General features: G+C 36.5%; 1 protein-coding gene across 1 annotated transcript; it reads right to left on the reverse strand.

The window, feature by feature from the left end:
- Positions 1-6313: 6313 nt before the first annotated feature.
- LOC142140359 (gastricsin-like) lies at positions 6314-14520 on the reverse strand. The gene is made up of 9 exons (XM_075198136.1): positions 14465-14520; positions 11786-11942; positions 10089-10206; positions 9547-9665; positions 8198-8397; positions 7984-8091; positions 7718-7865; positions 7328-7426; positions 6314-6466 (listed from the first exon to the last, which is right to left on the reverse strand). Exons 1-9 carry the CDS (start codon positions 14518-14520, stop codon positions 6314-6316), a joined length of 1158 nt encoding a protein of 385 aa, XP_075054237.1.
- Positions 14521-15148: the final 628 nt, after the last annotated feature.

A 15148-nucleotide genomic window follows, 5' to 3' on the forward strand; every position in this document is an offset into this window, starting at 1 on the left:
TAGAAATACTGTATTCGTGAAAAAACAGAATGAGAATATTTTTGGAAGAAATGAAAAATTAGGTACCAAAGAACCTGTAATGCTCGTGAGCCAATTTAACTCTTATTCTAAACAAATTAAAGAGATTGGGAAAAAGAAGTTCTCTATTCTTGAGCACTATATATACAATATTAATGACTCCGATTCATAAGGACCCTAAAATTATCTTCAGAAAGGGCACTACATTGAAGAACAAATTGGTGCGAAGTCACTTTAAAAGAAAGAGTGAAACCAGAGAGAGAACTTTAGGTCAACCAATCAAATTAGATTGGCTTTCTGTAAAGCCAAAAGGATATTTCAATTGTGGAAAGAAATCTTGTATAAGCTGCACATTTCTTCAAAATAAAAAAACAAGCCCTTGTTCCTCTGTAACAGAAAATAAATATGAGATCAATGATTTCATGAATTGCCAGTCTAAGTTTGTGATCTATCTATTAGAATGCAAATGTGGTGTCCAGTATGTGGGCCGGACTACGAGAACTCTAAATGTGAGATTCCTTGAACATAAGAGAAATATTCTGAAAGGCAACAGTACACATAGCTTAGCAAGATATGTTATACAAAAGTATGAAGGCGTTTTAGATGGTCTGCAAGTAGTTACCATAGAACACATAAAAACAACCACCAGAGGTGGAGATAGATTTGCTTCCCTGTGTAAAAGGAATTCATTCTGGATTTTCTCAGTAGATTCTATGTACCCAAAAAGGTTAAATGATAGTATTTAGTTAAATATATTCTAAGGATAAATAGTTATGTGTGTGTATAGAGAATATGGATACATATACACATAACTATATCCATATGCTGGTTATTTTCTTTATTTTATTACTCTATTCATTTATTTTAGATTTATGATTATATGAAAAAAAAACTTTTTAGTTTTCTTTGTTTTTATGGATATTTAATAGGAGTATTATATAACTAAAATGGATAAATTCAAAGCTTGTATTGTGAGATGTATAACACTATGATGCAAGACAGTGATATCCATTGGTTGTATTATAATGTGCAAGAATGTAATACATCCATGGCTGAGTGGTTGAGAGTTTGAGTCCCAAGTGAGAATAGCCTATAATGAAAATATATAAAAGAAATAGAATTTTTACTAAATGATAAAGATTTCTATTTTTTATGAACGTCATTATTATTTAAATTTGGTCGATGTAGTATAAAGATTATTATTAGATAAATGTATGTGAATAGATGTTTTTTTACCACGATTTACCACCACAAATCGAAAGTAATTAATGTGCTTAATTGGATGCACTCTGTGAAAAATGCTAATTTCCTATCCATTTTTTTTATTGGATGGAGGTTGTTTAAAAGGAAGTCCAGCTCCTTGCAAAAGTATCTCTGATGAAACCACATTATATGTGGAGAAACGCGTAAGATTGGTGAACATAAGGACCAACTTCTGAATAAAGGCTCCTAGAAATAATGGAAGAAACTTTTTGACACTGAAATTTTGGATCGACTATCTAGATCTCTCATTGGAACAAACTGACTGTGAGTAAAATAAACTATTGCTTAATCTGACTATTTGAGTGTAGTGAACTTCAAGGGACTGGAAGCAGCTGTAGCCGATGGGGAATCTTACCGGCGACACAGTTACCAGGTTCCACCTTCAATTCCTTCGTCACGAAACGTATTGTATGTATTCAGGTTCCTGCAGCTGAAAGTTCCACATACAGAGTGAGACAATAAACAGATCCTAATAACAACTATATTGGTTATAATTCTTCCATAATTTTTTAACATCAATTGGAGCATTCACAATTTTTTAAATATAAATGTGGTTCATTTCCCTACAAGTGCACTGTAGGTAGTGACAGTATGTTATTAATACTAAGTTGAGTCCTTATTGATGGCCATTTGAATTGGACTTTTTAATATATTGTAATTTTTATGTATCTTTTTTATTATTTATTTTTAATATGATGAAATGTGTTTTATTGGTTGTTTATTTTTAGGAAATGATTTCTATATGATATTGAATTAACGTGTAGTGGTAAAGATTACTTGGTATCAGTGATTTGACCTTCTCAAATTGTGTTTTTTTCTATAAGACACTTAAGGATTGATACACAACAATCCTTTAGAGGAACAGCAATTACTGCTACCAAGTTGATTGATTTGTGGTTATAGAATTATAATTATTATTTATAGATTTTTATATTGGAATTGATCATTTCAAACAAATTTCCCTATTAGGATTTTATAGGAGCGCCCAATGCTATCCATCTTCTTGGATAGGATATAAAAATGTGGCTTTATATATATATTTTTTAAGTATATTTGAGGACCTAGCTAATTAGCTGCTGTAAGATGTTAGAGCACTAGCGCAGTAAAGCAATGGCATAAATCCAGTTTGTGAAAGCTGGATGTGAGTGTCATGTATCCCTTGGCACACTGAGCTAAAATGCTTTATTTAGAATGCATGTCTCTATTAGTTTAATTTTATACTATTCCTTACAGATCAAAAATTGAGCTGGACTGCACCATCACATTACTAGCGTGAAGCTTAGAATGATTTTAAATGTTACTTTCAGCAAATGTGCAATTTATATGCTATTGTTCCTGTTTGTCATGTCAACAGTAAAATAACTGCACATTTATCTGTAAACATACCTAGACATCATTTATTAATTTCAAACTTTTTGTATACATCCATTATATTTGATTTCCAGAATTATTAGTTTTCACGTTTTATATCAACAAATAAAGCTGCATGAGGCTGATATTCAACCCACTACCCTCAACACACAGATCTGTTCACTCCATACATTCCTTGAAGTTAAGTTTACACAACCTATTCAACTCCCTTGGAGGCTTTAGGAACCCAGATTTTGTTTGGAACAAAAGTATGTTGGACTTGGGTGTTGCTGTGTCATCACAACCTCATCCCTAAATTCTCCTTGAGATTGCTATGTGCAGTCTCCTGTCTATATTGACATAATGTTGATACCAAGTTTATATGTAGTCTCCTACCTAAATTAATGGGTTCCATTTTAAATTTTCTAAAGTTTTTCCAGATTTCATTAACAAGTGCACTCAATAGTCCCCATTCAGAGAGATAATAAATGCTTGTACTATTTAAACAGAAACTGTATTTAATCAGACTGTCAGACGGACATTAGGTGAGTGTTGCTGGGTAATAGGCATCAATTTCAAGGTAAGAAATTTAAATTCATAATTAACTCTTCTGTTTTTCATTTGTTTGACTTTTCTTACCCACCTGGGGACCCTCTGATATTAAGGCTTCACTTCTGCTCAACAGTAGCCACTCAGATCCTGATTATGAGTTAGGAATAAGGCCAGCAAAGAGATGCAAGCTTGCACTTGGACAAAACCATGTTGCACTGCACTGGATAGGAGGAAGGTAATGTATGCAGCCCAATTTGGAGCAGGAAGGGGCTGTGTCCTACCCAGCGCCGGTGCTAGGGTTCACGGCGCCCTAGGCAAAATAACGCCGCCACCGCTCGCTCCCCGCTTTCCGCCCCCTGCCCCCTGCTCCCCGCCCCCCGCCCCCCGCTCCCCGCTCCCCGCTCCCCACTCCCCGCACACCCCCCCGCACATCAGATAAAAGAATAATTAATTAAATGTTACTTACCTTTTCTTCCTCTAGCTGCTCCTCGCGATGCATGCTGAGAGGGGAGGGGAGAACTCAGAGGTGCAGCCGGACAGACTATCACATGATCACTGACGTCAGTCAGTGATCATGTGTGACTAGTGTGAGATGGCACCCCGCCGCCGCTGCCCTTCTCTCCTGAACCGCTTACTAGATTAGAAAATCTAGTCAGCGGCGCCCTGCAGGTCCCGGCGCCCTAGGCAACTGCCTAAGGTTGCCTAATGGGAGCGCCGGGCCTGGTCCTACCTCAACTACATCACAGTATAAAAATAAAGATGCACAGTAATTGTGTGCTGTTTGTAAAAGTATGCAGTCATCATTCAAGGTCAATAAGATAACAAAACTTTACCTCTCAACTGTCCTGATTCTATCAACTTTGGGGGACTGCCCGGCTCAGCCTGGCATTTGAGTAACAGTTGGCCATTCTTCACTTTTCTTAAATGCTGCATGAATCAGTTAGTGCTGTGTGCATCATTAAGGAAATAGTAGAGGGAGATGGAGGTGGTTGGAGGGAGGTGCTACGCATGCTCACCATGATTCAGGCCACACCCCCTGCAGAAGCACGCTGCTGCTCATAATAGGCCTTTCATGATGTTCACTTACAGTGTCAGATTTTAAATAGACAGTAGTGAAAAATGTGATAACAGACTTTAAGGGGGGAATGCAATTGGCTGCGTTACTGTAAAAAGTAATGCGGCCTGCGCACTATTACCATTATTGCGGTAATAGTGCGCTTAAATACTGTTATTATGGTAGATACAATGCTGGCTTTTTGCTCGCAGCTCCCTAAGCTGCGAGCAGAAAGCCGGGTTAAATTTACCGTAATAACGGTAATAGGTTTATGCTGCGCTGCTTTGGGGGGAATTGAATTCCCCCCTTAAACTTCAGAGAAAACTATAGGCCCCCCATCATACACCAATATCTGGGATGCACCAAGCCAAGTAGATTGAATAACTAACAGGACTTGAGATGTAAACTTGCAACCAAGTTACAAATCATGTTTCCTGCAACATTTGTGTTACTATATGTACAGTATTTTACATTCAGCTTTAATTTGTTTAATATGTGCAAACTGATTCCAGCTGCCATTGGGTACAAGTGAAGTGCCAGGCATATTAGGGGCATATCTGAAAGGTTTCACTCTACAGTCCAGTTCCAGTTCTGTTAATCTGTGTCTGTAATTCTAACATTGTTTGTGAGTGTCACAGGGGATATGTAGTGTGTTACCATGGTTAGGTAGGAGAAATTCCCTTTCTAGTATTATCAATAATGCTCAGTGGGCTACCTAACCATAAAAGAGTAAGAGCTTAGGTTTCTTTAACTTGTTTTTTGCAGCAGCCTCTATGAGCATTTCCCTGTGCTATTCCTTTTAAATAAACCCCGGAACATCACACACTTATGTACTATATTAGCCTTTGCTTTTCTTTTCCCATTATATTTATGAATTTTTTCTTTTAAATAAAATATGTTGTGGTTTTTTATAAGCTCCTTTTGTTTATTAAAACTTTTGAGCATTGGCACCATATAAATTGCAGCAAAAGCTCTTCTACACTTAGGAGCCTTTTACTGTACATCCTATGGAAGATGGCATCTGCAAGCACACTGTTCCTACCCAAGGCCTACAGCAGAGACCTGGCGGTAAATGTATCAAGCTGAGAGTTTTCCGGCGGGTTTAAAAAACCAATCGGATTCTAGCTATCATTTATTTAGTACATTCTACAAAATGATAGCTAGAATCTGAAACCACTTTTCAGATTCATACATTTACCCCCTGATCTTCAGGACCTTACAGATGGTGGAGAGTTCAAGGCCTTTTTTGGGGAAAAAAAGACTGTGTCCCCTCTTGGAAATGCTCATGTAAATGTTTCCCTTCCACCCCTTTATCTCATTTAAATAATCCCGATCTGCAAAATGAAATCCCATTTCCACACTTCAGTGCAAAACTATGTGTAGTCATGTGTCTAATCTGCACAATACCAAGATCGCCCTTGAGCTACACAACCACTGGTTAGTGCAAACTTTTGCATTCCACAGACGCAGCCATCTTGGCCTGTATTTCCACGCACTTCCCCATAAAGCTAGGTGCATTTGCTGTCATGTGGCATTACAATAGAGCATTTGGGCTTTTGTGGTTTGTATTTTACCCTTATTATAAGGTTACCATTCATTACACTGTTACACTGAATGATACAAACAATAGACATTTACACACAAATAAGTGTTCATGAAATGTTTTATTTCACGGAGCTGATTTGACACAAGTAAGGTTCCATCTAACTGTTAAATATGCACCAAGTATTACATGTAAAATTATGATATAATATCTAATGACCCGGGATAAGTGTATGATTTATATATTTCCAATCATATGTTAGTGTCAGTTTACGAGGGCAAAAAATGTGGTATCAACTGCAATGGTTTTCTTTCTTTTAATTCATCTGCAGTACTCCATTCCTTCTTTCAGTTTGCAACAAGCCTTCATTAGTATCTAACATTGTGTGAAATTTCTGTCCTATGTGGCAGTGTAGGGATAAGTGTGTATAGAATTGGTAGATGGTACCATTAACTTGATTGAGCACATAACTCTTTAAGTTGGAACTTATTGTTATGGTCTAGAATGTTGACAAGGCTCAGGACCGTGGTTGTCTATGCGGACTGTGCAAAACCAATCCTGTTGTTACCCATATCATAGACAGAGTAGTACTGCCGAAGGAAGACATCACCCAAAATCCAGAAGGGTTGACCATTTTGAGATGGCAGATAAGTCACCTCTACCCCAACAGTACAGTATCCATTATTCTGTAAATTAAAATAGGAAATTAATAAAATAGATTAGCTACTAAAGCACAATTACAGAGTGGAAAGACCACACAACAATACAATATAAGGTGGAGAGGTAGAAATAGAAAGGACACATTCTTCAAAAGAATTATAGGCAATAAGTCAATTTTAAAACAACATCAGTGGACACAGGGCAAAGATCACATTAGTGAGGCCCCCATTATCCTTGCAAAACAAGTGGGGTAACTTATATTGTGTTACTAACCTATAGTGTATTACTAACTTAGTTGCATCAGGTCTTAATTGTATCAAGAGAGCAGTAATTGTGGCAATTATGTTGATTAGGATAAGAAGTTCTTTTAGAGAACTTTGTCCATTTCAGTGGGCGAAGTGGACATTTAGATGTGGTGTTGCGGAAGATGTAAGTGAATGTAATTTTATAGTTTTACAATGAAGGCAGTAGGAGAGGTGGCAGTATGGCATACCACCCTATACTAGCCCACTTCCACCACTGGTCCATTTCTAATCTAATGGTGGGCCCTCTCTCTAAATAATAATTTTTCCTCTTTAAATTGGCCCTCACAATTGTAAGAAATACATAGTAACAGTAGCAGAAATATATGGTGGTGATGTGTGGTGTTAATGGTAGGTAGCATATGTAAACTGCATTTGGCTGTTATTTTTCTGAATCCAGAGTGAAGTATTTGTTTAAGACAGAGTGGTAAGAGTGATAAATCTCTTACAGTCAAACACAAGTCACTTTTGTTAAGTGTGAACACTTGAGCTTTGGTATTTTTTAGATTGTTAATGAGAGTACAGCATATTTTAGGCCCTTTTTATTTTTTATGTTACTGTGCCTTTAACATAGAGATGTAGTACCTGGAGAATATAGGCAGAGGGAGGGATAGGGAACTGGACTCCGTTGATGGTGAAGCTGATGGGAGGCAGGCTCTGTACGTTGTTACAGTTGACCACATACTGTGAGTGAAAAATTATAAGCATGTCATTGTTTTAATTTCCTACTGTAGATATATATTTACATTGTCACAAACTGTGAAAAGCCACTACTGATAGTGTTCATGATCATGGTGGGGTACATTTGTTTATATTTAGTTATGATCATACAAGGTGTTCAATCCATGAACTATATTTATTTACAAATGAAAAGTCACTGCAAATATTACAGGGTGTAAATATAGAGATATCCTATTCCACCATCTGCAAACCTCTTTCAGCCTATCCTTTCTGTACTTTTCTGACATTTCTCACCTCTCCATATTGGCTTTGTTGAGCTCCCAGATATTGTAGCAGAGTTCCCAAAAACTGTTGGGGTACAGTAAGGAGAGAGGTTCCAGTGTCCACCATGGCTTGACAACCCTGGCTACACCATCCTGTCGCCTGTCCATTGATGGAAAACCTGAAATATATTGGTAATGAGGATCACTTTTCACTACTATCATGAGATTTTCCGTAACTCACTATAGACGTTATCAGTTTACACTAAATTTAGTTCCCTTGGCCTACAAATTACTCACTCATCAATGGCAATCTGCCAGTACAGCTCCTGAGTGACAGGGGCCCAGTTTATCTGACCAGAATACAGGTTGTTATCAACTCCACCAAAAATGACCTCTCCTGATTGACTGCAAAGAAATTATAGATAAACATAGTTGTTAGGACTTTTCAGTTCAGATTTATCAGCATTATCAAACATGAAAATTATAGCTGCAACATAATATTAAGACACACCTACTCATGTAGACACTGAATATAGGGTAAGTGAGCAGGTTTTGTTGCAGCATGCCCTGCATGGCTGTGGTTGCTCCTCCTGCAGAAAGAGCAGGGTAGGCCATCCCAAAAATTCCTTCAAAGGCTGAATACACAAAGTTGGTCCCTGGTTCATTGATACTCAGACCAAGCTCTTGATTTGTGATGGACAAACTTTGTACCTGTGAAAGAAAATTAAAATGATAGTGAAAACAGATATCCAATGCTGAGGACACCATTAACAGATAACCTATGAAAACAGAATGATTTTAGCACAAATTAGAAGTGTGTATATTCTCAGTTAAGACCAAAAAATTTATTGCATTTACATGTAACATCAAAGAAAAAGCAACAGAATCATGGAAAAGCCAAATCGAGTTTTATCAACAGAATAGAAAGGTTCTTATGTTTATGGTATAAAAGTTTATTTTGTGGATGTTCCACCAAAGACACTTTAAGAAGCACGTCTACTCAACGCTCTAAGGAGACACCTCAGGAAATCAGAAGTGCACCTACGTTTACGAGGAAACATAAAAATTTCAAGTACAAATTTGTACTGCACAGTACAAATTGCAAACCACATCAAAAGTCCGCTTACTCCATTAAATAAAACAATTAGATTTTTCTCCTAATACATCATGAAAGTGAGGGGACATTAAGACTGCCTGGTGTCACTTTTGTGTGTGCTTGTTTTTTTTTTTTTTAATATTGAGCAAAGAATGCCTAGAGATATGCTTTTGTTCCAAAGTGCAACTGGAAGGTGCAAAATCCATCCCAATAAAAGTATTGGAGTGCAAAATCCAATTACTTTTCAGGAGTGGGAATACTTGTGCACCTTTCCGCAGAGCAAAGAATGTCCCTAATAATATTACCTCTCCACCCACTTATATCCTTTGTCTTATTTCAATAATTTTGCTCCACAAAATCAAATTTAATTTTTGCACTGTTCTTCAAAACTATGGGCACTAGCGTACCTACACTGTACTTAGGAAGGAATGTCGTCACTCCGCCCAACTTCAATCAGCTGAAACAAACTTTTACTGCTCTGAAAATGCCATTATCTTGCTCGCAAACCCATGTGCTTTGGAGGTAACCTAGGTGCATCTTCGCAAATCTACAAAGCATCATCAAAGAGGTTCCTGTATTGAGCTTCAGCTGTTTTGCTCTTCATAAACAAACACTAGTGTAGCCATCTCAACATTTCTTCAAAACCCATAGCTGTTAAAACTGCATTTGGCTGGAATTACCTTTTAAGCTTGATTCCCTATTAAGGTTTATAGGTTGGGATTTTTATTTTTTTAAACAGTAGTATAATTTAATTAACCACTTACGGTTACAGTGTCATAACCAAAGACACCAGTGAGACTCCCACTGCCATACTGCATTGAAAATTGTTGATTACTAGAGGTAAATGTGGAAGACTGGCTTGGGTTAAACAGTGGGTGGTTCTCTAAAGAATCAAGCAGAAGAAATATAATCAGTGACATTAACTGCAGACATGTAACTCACACCTTTCCCTCCAAATTCTGACACATTCATTCTGATTTTTTTGCAATTAAATTACATTTCATGAAAGTAAAATCTATGCTAGTTTTTCCCTAAGGGAAAAACATCTGAAAGTAGTGATGTGCTTTGCTTTGAAATAGGAGTCAAGTATTATATCTAGTGTAATATTTCATATTATGTGGGTGAAGCGGCTACATTTTCACACATGTAAAACCCGTTTAATTAGTGTTTTTAATTTTGCCTATCTTTGTTTTGCAGTCTATTTGGCAGAGGTGCGAAATGTTGTACTTTTAATCATTTTCATAATTCCACCAATATCTATTAAGATGTGTTCTTCACACTTTATGTTATCCCTGTGGATACTCACGGCAAGCTTGGCTTTGGCAGTAAGTGGAAGCAACCCAGAGGTTGGATGACCCAGTGTCAAAAAGTACCATGAAGTTCTGGGGAGGTGTTCCAACACTGATTTGTCCATAGTAACATGCCTGAAATAGAGAGAATACGTTATTTTAAATATACTTTGGATTAAAAGAACCAACTAAGAACAGTTATTTTTCCAAAATGTAAAGGATTCTTAAAGGGGACATTTCCTTTTAATGGAAGAATGTCCATAAAAAGAGGCTCTGTATTAGGACACAAGATAACCATGACATTTTATGGCTAGTTGATTTCATACCATGATAAGAATAATCCGCTTTGTAGGCTATGGAGAGTGGTGATAATTTCATCATGACAAACAACAGCCTAAATATTTTATTTTCCATGCACTGCTTATGTTTACTGAGATGTTGACTAAAACCAATAGGTAGCTGTAACTGTCATCTTTTGCCATGTCTAGCGAAATCATTTATTGTAGACAGCCTACACTTGGTTCAAAATCCTCAAGGTAATAACTCATTAGTGTTATACTTAAGTTTCTTGTACTCCAGTAAGAACTGATTTAAATTTTCTTGCAACCATCAGGATCTGAGAGATCTCAATCTGCTGACAAATTTACTGTTGGGAGGTGAACATTATTACCAACTGTCCCTAATTTACAGGAACAGCAACAGGTTTTAAAGACTGTCTCTGTATTTTTTTTGTCCTTAGAATATTTTTATATGTTGATAAGTGTGGGTAGAATGTTGAGAGTGAAATAGTTGTTTGGCCAGTACACTCAGGGCCACCATCAGGGGGGTACGGGGGGTACTGTTGTGAGGGGCCCGTAGCGGCTTTCTGGAGTGATGTCCGGCTAGTATCTCTTTACATTTGTCTCTGGCCCTTCCATTGCGGAGCTTGCGCAATGACGTCAGCGTTATCCGGTGGGACTGCCTGTAAAGTGTGCTGACATCTGATGTTCCTGTCTCGGCTGCTGCGCTGAGTAGAAGGTGAGCACACAGGGGGTTTCTACACTATGCAAATATGTACATGTAACAAAATTATATGAATTGAGGGTACTATGTGTGGCATGATATCAACTGGGTGTAATATATGTGGCATGAAATAAATTGAGGCACATCTGTGTGGCTAAATGTGAATTGGGGGCAATAATGAACGGCATAATATGAACTGTGGGTACTATATGTGGCATAATATGAATTGAGGGTGCTATATGTGGCATAATATGAACTAGGGTTACTATATGTGGCATCATATGAACTGTCGGTACTATGTGTGGCATGATATGAATTGAGGCACTACTGTGTGTCATGAAATAAATTGCAGGCACTACTGTGTGGCATAATGTGAACTGGGGATACTATATGTGGCACAACATGAATTCGGGGTACTATGTGTGTCTTAATATGGGGCCAATGTAATATACCCCGCACTATATATTGGGAAGGAGGGGCCCTGTCTCTTTCATTTGTACTGGGCCCCACATTTTCTGATGGCAGCCCTGAGTACACTTGTGTAAAATATGTACAGTATATGTTGGATTCCACACCTCCGACGTGATATACCCCAGCTGCTAAATTCCAAAAACACAGGGACATGAACAGAGAAAGAAACCAGAACTGTCCTGAAAATGAATATTGTAGGTATATTATTATAACAAGCTTTGTTATTTAACTAGTTACTTACATCCATGTACATAGGCTCATAGGCCACAGCAAAGTCATACTTCTGGTTGTAGCTGTATTTCATAGCTGGATCCCTCTTGTGTGTTTTCATAAACTCGTTCAGAACGCCTTTCTCCTTCATTGTCTCTCGTGTAGATTTAAATTTTTTCAGAGGGACTCTAAATAAATAATGTACAATGTGGTCACTACACTACACATTTTATATCATTCTTTTGGGATTCCACCCTTAATTTTTAAGCATAGTTTTTTTGTTTTTTTTTACTGACACTTTTACTTTAAATAACATTTACATACATTAAATTATTTACAAAAGCTTCAACCCAAGCATGTTTTTGCATAGATTAATAGAAGGTAGATTTACTTAAACTTTTAAAATATTTACTAAAACGTATAAAAAGTTCTAGTAAATCTACCCCTAGTCGAAGTCTAATTCTAGAATATGCTTGCTCTTTACTGTTGTATGGAAAGCTTCTCATTTGTATTACACTATGCAGAATAGCATTTAGTGACAATGTGCAACTGTAAGAACAATCAGAGCCGGATTTAGACCACATGGGGCCCTAGGCAAGATACTGGTTTGAGGCCCCCTCCCTGAAAAAATCCATAGCACTATAGTTTTTTAGCATAACATATACCCCTATTCAGGGGCTGGCAGGAAGACTTTAGCCCTGGGGTGCAAGCATATAGCACTGGCCCATAAGTAGCGGCCCATTTTTAAAGGTTGGTCTCACCACTAGCCCTGGGAGGGCCCACTGGGAACCACTGGGTCCTAGGCAATTGCCTAGGTTGGCTAATGGTAAATCCGGCCCTGAGAACAATCTTTACATTGATTGTCAGTTTCAAAACTCAAAAAAATCAAAGCCTAACTCGACAAACTCGGTCTTTTGGCCAAACCTATTTTTAAGATACCGAAATTAGATTTTGGATCAATCAACATGGTGTGTTTTTTATAATTGCTAGGCTGTTAACTTGAATTTTACGTTTGCGTTTGCAGTTTACATTTTAAGTATTTTTTTTCCTAAAATTGAATTTGAACAGCAAACATTACTGTGTTTTTGAGTTGAAATTTTTAGTCTACATAACGTTTTAGAATTTACCGCAAATATTCAAACTTTAGCAGCAATCTAATCTTATAACCTTATGTAAGGTTGTATAATGTTATATAAATATTAAACACTTTTGAGCATTTTTAGATGCTGTCTATTTTTACTGCATTATATTTTAACCTTTTAAAATAAACATCAGCCCTCTTTTAAACAAAGTCGTTTTATTGTATCGATTACTGTACCATACCTCCCAGCTTTTTCTTTATTTGGAAGGATAGTCCACTTACCTTTTAATCCAAATAACTTTGTCCCTATTTACATAACATCTACCCTCATTTACAATTGTAAAGGAATGTCATTTTCTCCACAAAAGCTATAATAGCATACACTATGTATTATTATTATTATTATTATTATTAATAATAATAATTATTATTATTATTATTATTATTATTATTATGTTTTAGTGTATTGTGGTGATTGTAGTCATTTATGACATTTTTATGATCATTTGTATACCAAAGTGTATGTGAATGTCTATGAATGCAGAAAAAAATGTGTTACATGCTCTGTATATAAAGTACTATTTAATTAATAGTCAATGATGCGTCTAAATGGAGAACCATTTGGAGGCATCATTGGCTTGGAACTCAGAATTCTGATGGGCTTTAACTAAACATTTCTTGTGAGTGGTCTCATTCTTTCTCTCTTATGTTATTAGTTAGGTGTATTTTTCTCTAAACAATTAAGCAGTAATCAGAATGTAAGCTCTCATGGGCAGGGTCCTCTCTACCTATTGTCTCATGTCTGTCTACTGTCTGTCTCCCTGGTATGTCATGTCACGTCTTTTGCTGCATTCTGTGTATGCATTACTCACACTCATATGTGCTATTAATAGATAATTACCTCATGTATTCATGATTTTGCTTACTGTATTGTCTGTATTTGTACGATAGTCCGTCACTACAGAATATGTACCGCCTTATAAATAAATAATAATAATAATTAACTTCTCCAACATTTGCTTCCCATTTTATTAATTAATATATAAATAAATGGGCCAGCCAACTTTGCGCCAGAATACCTACAATAGAATCATTTAGTGCTTGTCTTGACTCATAATTACACACACAATACATTTTCTTTAAATGTACTGGTTGTGAGAGAAATATGAATCAGTACCTCAGTCAGTTATTACTTTCATTCATTTTTGGTGGGAACAGTTTTCATTTGTTCTAGTCACTTTCTGTTTGTAGTGGAATGTTCACAAAATGCTTATATGTAAATGGTATTAAATGCCGAGCAGTAGTGGCATAAAGTAATAGATTATATTGAGGGCACAGAAGGTTTAAAGTCTCCACTTCCTATACTATGAATATTAAGAAAAAACAGATCCAGCCTCCAATCATCAACTCAGCAGTCTGTTTTTAAAGTGTTGAACTACTTTAAGATATAAAGCATTTTATAACAATTTGCTGGAATTTACACAAAATATAAAATATGTAGTTTTATTTCTTTTGTTTTGCGTTACTAAAGATCAAATTACAATTATGTTATTATGATTTATAAATATTCATGTTAAAGTATTATTACTCCACAATTTTTTGCAAAAAAAAAAAATTGTATTTACAGACCTGACCAAACCCTCTGAGAGCTGGAGACAAACCAGTGCAAGGATCACCCACTTCATGGTTTTGGATTTAGGACAACACCAGTGCTTGGGATGTCTTTGGAATTCAATTGAGAGATTCTCAGCATTGCCTCTTATACTTCTAAAGCCTCCTGGACTTACGTCAGAGCTCAAGGTGATTGCTCTGGAATATAACCTTCCACCGTTTTTTGACACATATTTACTTTGGAGCCCTCATGCATTTACTATCAACTTGTCACAAAGAGTTCTGTTAATAGTATTTTAATGGACTGAGAAAACCCTCTTACATTTTCTCCAAACTTCAGCAAACATGATTCAAAGAAAACAAATAAAGAAACTTTGCAGTTGCTATGTAGTACAAATAAAATTATTTTTCCAAGAACCAAAAATATTATAAATTTTAGAACAAGCATCCCTCCACGTGCCTCTCTGATTAGCTGATCCTAATCTGATCCTATTGAATCATTCCAATATATTTGGTTTTGTGTGAAAATTGATCAAAGTGAAGCACCAAATTACACAGATTCAATCAGATAGCAATTATTCAGCAAATTCATATTGCCATGGAAATTGGTTACCTTAGTATTTGAGAATCAGCCAATGACCTCACAAACACTTGTCATTGTCTAAGCTGATTTTTTACCTTTCAGTGAAAATGTCATAGTCA

Source organism: Mixophyes fleayi, chromosome 2, assembly GCF_038048845.1.
Source record: "Mixophyes fleayi isolate aMixFle1 chromosome 2, aMixFle1.hap1, whole genome shotgun sequence".
Classification (NCBI taxonomy): domain Eukaryota; kingdom Metazoa; phylum Chordata; class Amphibia; order Anura; family Limnodynastidae; genus Mixophyes; species Mixophyes fleayi.